Genomic DNA, 7,500 nt, shown 5'->3' with positions numbered 1-7,500 from the left:
AAAGAGACCGACACAGAGTACGAGACTCTTTGTTTAAATTTACCGCGATTTTTATCTCGCAGTGATCGGGTAGCTGGGTCTGTTAGATCCGATGGAAAGTCCTTTGCGATGATAGCTATGAAGGACTAGATTTTTTAAACTCATTGTAAGGTTCCAAACCAATCAGGACGAAAGTCACAGAGAAATCGTTATCGCATTCAATGAATATTAGAAATTGAATTGGCAACTAAAAGACAAAATAACAATTTGAAATTGCAAAGTGGTAACAACGTTACAGTTCATAGTATCTTATTATTGTCTGCAATGTTTCAAAGAGTGTCGACCACAGAAGCACAAAGAACAACAGTAATGTGGTTTGTCTTGAATGGGAGTGTAATTTTAAACCATAGGGCCAGATTTGGGGGAGGAAAAACTCATCCCAAATTGTTACAGAAGTTCAAACTTAATCTCTGCAGTAAGAGTGAAAGAGCTATATCAAAACCACTCTTCTGACTCTTCTGACCCATTGACAATCTGGTCTATTCTGTCCTTAGACCGGACATAACTCGACGTACACAAACAAAGCTTTAAAAAAATAATTTGGGCAGACAAAAAAGTCGATGACTTAATACTTAATACGATTCTCAACTTGTGAAAAATTCTAAAACCTGAAACTTATTTAAAGTTGAGATTTTATTTGGACAAATTGAAAGCTATCTTTAATGGAAATAGTCCTTTTGTCAGTATACAACAGTAAGGTGAACAAGAAATTTCATTAAATGTCTTATCACAATTCTTATCTTACTCGGCGATTCTAGGATCTTGGTCGTTGTCGGGCTCTCGTGTTTACATTCTGTATCGAAAGACGGCCGTGTTTTTGTATGTGGTTAAATCAAAGAAGTCTTTTATCTTTGGATACGTCTTTTAATAAATTTCAAACCATCAAAAGTTAATGATGTAATAAATCGGGTGCGATTGAGTCATTAGGATGTAACAGGGTGTAGTGAATAACGCGTCCAGTGGGCGTTGATCTTGAGTTCAGTTCCATTCAGAAAGATTGTTAACAAATGTTTTCAAAGGTCCTGCCCAAGACTAATATAGATTTCTGAGGCTCCCTTCATTTAAAAAAAGGTGATATCTTTGTCCAAGTGTATTGTACAAGTGCATAAAATAAGGCGGCGCATCTCAACCCAATTTTCAAGGGAGGGGAGGGGGTTGAAGAGGAGGCCTCGATAATGCTATTGGCCAGGCAATTGAAACATCAACATGATATGGACCTGCAAAGGTTGAGGGTTCTGTTGCTCTGTTCTTAATGTTGTTGTTTTAATGTTTCTTTTCTTTTCTTTTGTTCTTATTTTTAATTACATAATTATTTTTTTTTAAGTTTACTGATTCCGCAGTCCAGCCAGAAATGATTGGGTATCTGGGTCTGATTGATCTGGTAAGATGTACTTAGCATTCTATTTAAATCGTACCAAGCAGTTTTTATTGTCCTTTTAGCGCTAAAGAAAACTGGAATTAATTCTGTCTCTATGGGATTTGTTTCCCTACTTTAATTATACACTGATCAAAAATTACTATTTAGAACTCTAAAAGGCCATCAATATACAGTAATTAAATAAATTGACAAAGAGTTTTGCTGTTCAAAATGAAAACGTTTCTTCTTTATATGTTCGTTTGTTTGTTTTAGAAATAGAAAAATCCCATGATTAACCATGTAGCTAAAGCAGCCAAAATTTGGAATGATTACAACGTTTTGTATGATTGTGTTTTGCAACATCGTCCATATATGTTCTCTCTCTCTCTCTCTCTCTCTCTCTCTCTCTCTCTCTCTCTCTCTCTCTCTCTCTCTCTCTCTCTCTCTTATTTCGACGATGTGGACTTGCCACCCTCTTCTGTTGGTGATGGCCATTTGTCGCACTGTTACGTGGCTTCAAGCATATGAGTTGTTGGTTCTACGCTGCACATTTCCTTTGTAGAAAACGCTGTATAAATGTGATGTTTCATTCTGTCATCTTCGCCTTTTCAGAAAACGCTGTATAAATGAGGTGTTTCATTCTGTCATCTTCGCCTTTGCAGAAAACACTGTATAAATGTGATATTTCATCTGTCATCTTCGCCTTTGCATAAAACGCTGTATAAATGTGATATTTCATCTGTCATCTTCGCCTTTGCAGAAAACGCTGTATAAATTTGATGGTTCATTCTGTCATTTTCTCCTTTGTAGAAAACGCTGTATAAATGTAATGTTTCATTATGTCAGTTTCTCCTTTACATAATGCAACGTGTAATTCTGTCGATTTCTCCATTCTAGAAAACACTGTATTATAAATGTGATGTCTCATTCTGTCTTTTAGATAGTCCCTTGTACAAACACCAGAAGATCGCTGATGTAATTTAAAAATCATATCTTAAAAAATAGCTCAGTTACTCTCATTTTTCTTGAACAAATGTACTAAAACTGTCTTTAGTTTTATAATTGTTCATTGATTTATGCTCATCATTTTTTTAACTATAATTTCGTAACTACCCCGTCTTTTCACCGAATCCAAATATCCCCCATCCAATCATCCGACCGAGCACCAATGAATCAAATGGTTCTGACACGAGTAAAAACAACATCAGACCGTCTCATACCACAGCGTCCATAGTAACCTATTTTCTTTTCTCTTCTTACCTTTTCTTCGTTGCCCAGCATTATCACCCGACTTCATTCTCATCGCCAGCCATCCAGCTAGCGTTGAATGGAGGGTTTCATTCCTCGGACACTGTGATAACAAAACTACGCGGCATTCGTGCGTCTGATAACTGGAAATCTGGACCATGCAAACATCAAGGTATAGCAACTGACGACAGGAAAGATACAAGGGATTAATCGAATCTCCACGACATACGAATTTTTTACCTCTTACTACGACTACCAGCTTCCTTACTTACTTTGTACCACCTTTCTTCATAATAAGACAAGAACATTTCCCGTACGACTTTCACTCACCAATAAGTTTGTGTCTTTCGATTCCCCGTCCGCCGCCCTCCCTTTTTCTCGTCGTCTTCTTTTCCCGTCAGATCCGCGTTGAGTGTCTGTCTCCCGACGTCGGAGAAGGTATCGAGTTTTTGAATGGGTCGTGATTCTACGATACATTCCACTTGTCAAACAAAAGGATTCTAACCAAAAAAAAAAGATAATAATTGATGTTGTTATTGTTTCACTACGATTACGCTCCACATTCATTCCACGCTGTGAATAATTTGCACTTTAGAAATATACAATCTTGTATAATGTATATTATTACAGTAGTGTGTTTTCGCCTATCGATGAAGTCTGTGACAACGTTATTAAAATAATTGTTAATTATGAATGAATTTATCAATTTACCTATCCACGCATTTTTCATCGGATACTCTTTCATGGCATAATTTATCCCAATTAATCACACATTATCTCTGTTCAAAATGCAATTTATAGAAAAACTTTATATTATTTAGAATGACAAAATTTCGAGTGAATGCATCAAAAATTAATGTTTTGAACTGTGGTTGAGCTGCACATAAATTTAAGGAATTTATCAAATTTTCCGTGTGTGCTTTTAAAGATCGAAATAGTGATATTATGTCTCTCTTTAATAAATATTCTCGTCATTGGGAGTGTAAGAGAATTTGGTTATCATTTGCATTGTATTTTGTTTGTGTTGTGATGGTGTCGGCTGGACGGAAAGTGGACAAACAGACCAAATACGGACGTATTCGTGGCTTCGTGGACAACGTCCATGGACATAAGATAGAAAAGTTCCTTGGAGTTCCCTATGCTAAACCTCCTGTTGGAAAATTGCGCTTTGAGGTAAGACCGCGATTTGTGAAAAAGGGTTTTGTCAACCTGTTAATTAAATCGCTTTCAATGTCCATTTACTGCTACAGGAACCGGGAAGACCTCTGAAATACCTGCATTGGTGTTTATCATTGACCATTTGATTCGCTAATTTGTTTCCCTGGTAACACAGTTGGGTTTATTGTGTCATAGCGAGGAACCTTACTACTCGGACCCCGGTTTCAGTATCCAGGGAATCTGCCCTTATAAAAAGTCATTTTATACAATTTTATCTCTGGTCTTTGTGAGAATTCATTAGTAGCCACCTATATTTACACCCCTTTTATCGAATTAAATCATATTATTTATCATTGATGTCACAAAGTAGTTGTTGTTTACAGAGATGTTATTTACTTATAAATAAGGCTACTTATTGTGATATTGTTCAGATAGTGGGTTGATATGCTGGATGAATGTAATCGCATTTCTTATTAACCTATTCTGGGGTGCTCTGAAAAAAAAAAAACACGGATTGTATTATTTTGGCTAGAAAACTCGTCCTTGAAATACCAAACGATCAAAATTGCTCTCATCTTATCAAAAACTCTCAAACCTGGGACTTCCTTGAAATGACACCACAAAACAAAAACAGCAAATTTCTGCACGTTAAAAATGTTACATAGATGCATCTTTTATAGAAAAAAAAGATATTTGCCTGTTAATAAACGTCTGATAATTGAAAATCAGTAAGCCTTTGTAAGCTTTTCGCTATCGTACCCAAAAGACAAAGATATTTTATTTTATTGTTACCATCAGTAATACGAAACTTTTTGATGATTTTTATGACGTGAAATTTGAAAGATAATATATTCGCTCTAAAACCTATTTATTTATGCATTTTTACACAGTGCTATATTTACATTATTTATCATCTATTTACACATTCAAATAGCATGCTCTTCTTTTCCTAATTATCAATCCGTGTTGGCTATGTGTGCAATCCTTCCCAATATATTTTCAAAATTCTATTTACATTACAAATCCATTATTACAACTCTATTCAACGTTCATGCCCGATTGTTATAGTTTTACTTGTACCTGCTGTACATTTTACGAATATTTGATTATATTTGGTGTTTATTTTGTTTTCAATTAGCTTCCTATTTTCATCAATTAGTTCATGACAGTGTATACAGCTGTGTAAATATAACGATGAATGATGTGTAACATTATGATTATGTCCATTCAGGATCAATAAAGTATATCTTAATATTAATTTTTATCTCAAGGGTCTAATTATTAGTAAAATCCTTCAAAAGATTAATTTTGAGATTTTAGTGGAAAACGATATTTTATTATCTTAGAAATAATATTATTGAAGTCCACCTTCTCAAGATAGAATATAAAAGCACGAAAAACACTGGCGAAAAGGGTACAGGTAGTAAGAAAATGTGAAAAACGGAAAGCTATTTTGCTATTTTCTCAATCTCAAATATATCATTTTTCTAGGGGTATAGGATACTGTGTCAAACATTTCTCAGAATCTATTCAATGAAATTGTCTGAAAGTTATCACAGAGATAATGTATTATGTCACCATAGAGAGATTTTGTTGATAACGTATGTGTACTTTGAATTATAATCCAAATTATAAATATTTAACATCAATTTTGTCATAACATTAATTTTGATTCGCAACTTTGAAATGTTACAATAAAAATCCCATTAGCTAAAGCTGTAAACTCTCTCTTTGGTGACACAAAATGCAAGAATGTTGATAAGAGGGTAGAATATAGAGGTTATTCCTTCATTAGTTTTTGTGGAAAGTTTGGCACAAGATTGTTATATTTTTTATGCCAGACCCCCAAATCAGGTCGCAAACCGGGTATCAACACAAATAATGTATTTATTTTTTTTTGCCAAAATTATTTTTTAAATCTGTAATGACGATACAGAATTATTAAACCGCCCAAAATAGGTAATTAATTATTTTTAGAAAAGACCCAAACCGCCCCTTAACTAGTAATGAACAAATATGAATATTCAGCGGCTTCGAAAAAGAATAAAATATCAAACACCGACCGTTTCCGCGAAGCGTGCAATTGGTTATTACCAGTCGATTGAGGGAATACATCCATATAACTCATGCCACGATTGTTGAGGAAGAAATCCTATTTTAGGCGGAATTTCATAGTTAACCGCAGTACTCTGGAAAACACGTTCTAAAAATTTGGCCAGAAAACTCGACCTTCAAATATCGGTCGATTGAAATGACCCTCATCTTGACAAAAACTCTCAAACCTGGGACCTAGCAAGGTAGTTTTTGTAGTTTCTTTTGAGAGTTTTTGTCAAGTTGAGAGTCATTTAAATCGATTGATATTTGGAGGACGACTAATCTGGCCAAATGTTTAAAACCCGTGTACGGCAGTTGACATGTTAACTCTACACACTAACGTATCTATCTATGGAAAAGTTGACCTTTTGTGTAACACAGTGTACTTAATTTTCTATATATTATTTTTCAATTTAACTCTATTTTTGTTGTCTTGTCACCTCGGCAACCTTTATATCAACGCGTTACGAACGACTCCAGTGACGTTCCGATATGTTCCACCTATAAATTTATAACAATATTATAAGAGTCCATGATAATTAAGATTATCAGACTTGCAAATATGTACACGTCAGTTTTTCCTTAGTTTCACTTCGATATTTTTTTTTAAAGAATTACTTTTTCGTGAGCAAAAAATATGAAATTAAAGAAAAGTCCCTGTCTTTGTTTTTATTTCTTAAATTGACTAACTTGACAAGAATCCTATATCATATTATTGCCGAATTTTAAACGAATTCTGGTTTAGACTTCACATTCATTGGAGGGGGTGGGGGCGGGGTCTGTTCGGAAAACTCACACGCCATAGAACTGTTGTCGACCCACGGGGCAGTCGATGTTTTTGTCTCACCCCCCCCCCCCCTCCCCGCCACTCCCATCCACCCAGCAGTGATTGTTTAGATGAGTCTGTTAGACCTAGCGGAAAGTACTTTGCGATAGACTAGCGTTCTATCCAAAGGATAAATGATGCTAAGCTGCTTGAATCTGTGGACGGTAAAAAGTAATAAACAAAAGTGAATGTAACAGCTTCAAATAAGAGAAAATTACTATCACGGAACGTTTCGGGCTTAAAATCTTTCTTCAGTCAACAGCAAAAACAAGAAAGGCTTAAAATATCTGATTTGTAAAGTAATGTATTTATGTTTAAATTGTATTTGTTGTTGGCTGAAGATGGTTTTTTTTATCCAGAAACGTTCCGCGTTTGGTATTTTGTTCTTATTTCTTTGAAGTTATTATATTCATTTTTGTTTATTAACTTTTTCCAAAGGATAAAAAAAACAATTACTATTAATCGTTTAACGATCTGGGATGAACTCCGAAGCCTTGGGCCTTATGACTCTGAAGAGTTACTTTCTTAGGCTTCACGGCACTTTTGTTTATTGAACCATCTACAATATTACTACAATTTATTACAGGTTGTTCATACTGCGGTAGTTAAGACCCTAGGGATGAAAACATCGGTATCCCTTTGTGTACTCAGTTGTACTTAGTCACCGAAGCGTTTTGATAAAATGCACGTGCCTGCTCACTTAATGCTAACGTGCATGCATGATCGTGAGTCAATCACTTTTCCATCTGTTCAGAAAACAATGGTCAAGGACTAAACA

At 35.0% G+C, this 7,500-nt stretch overlaps 1 protein-coding gene across 1 annotated transcript in view; it reads left to right on the top strand.

The window, feature by feature from the left end:
- The first annotated feature begins 2,968 nt into the window (after positions 1 to 2,968).
- The window catches only part of LOC144967776 (acetylcholinesterase-like), a 102,740-nt gene continuing 98,208 nt past the window's right edge, over positions 2,969 to 7,500 (top strand). The window contains exon 1 of the mRNA XM_078905409.1: positions 2,969 to 3,817. Within this exon, the coding sequence (XP_078761535.1) occupies positions 3,590 to 3,817 (228 nt within the window). The 5' untranslated portion in view covers positions 2,969 to 3,589. The remainder of the gene's footprint in view (positions 3,818 to 7,500) is intronic.

The sequence above is a fragment of the Berghia stephanieae genome, chromosome 1 (genome assembly GCF_034508935.2).
Source record: "Berghia stephanieae isolate SIO BIC M18660-M18661 chromosome 1, UCSD_Bste_1.3, whole genome shotgun sequence".
NCBI classification, from domain to species: domain Eukaryota; kingdom Metazoa; phylum Mollusca; class Gastropoda; order Nudibranchia; family Aeolidiidae; genus Berghia; species Berghia stephanieae.
This window is presented reverse-complemented; position numbering and strand designations above follow the sequence as displayed.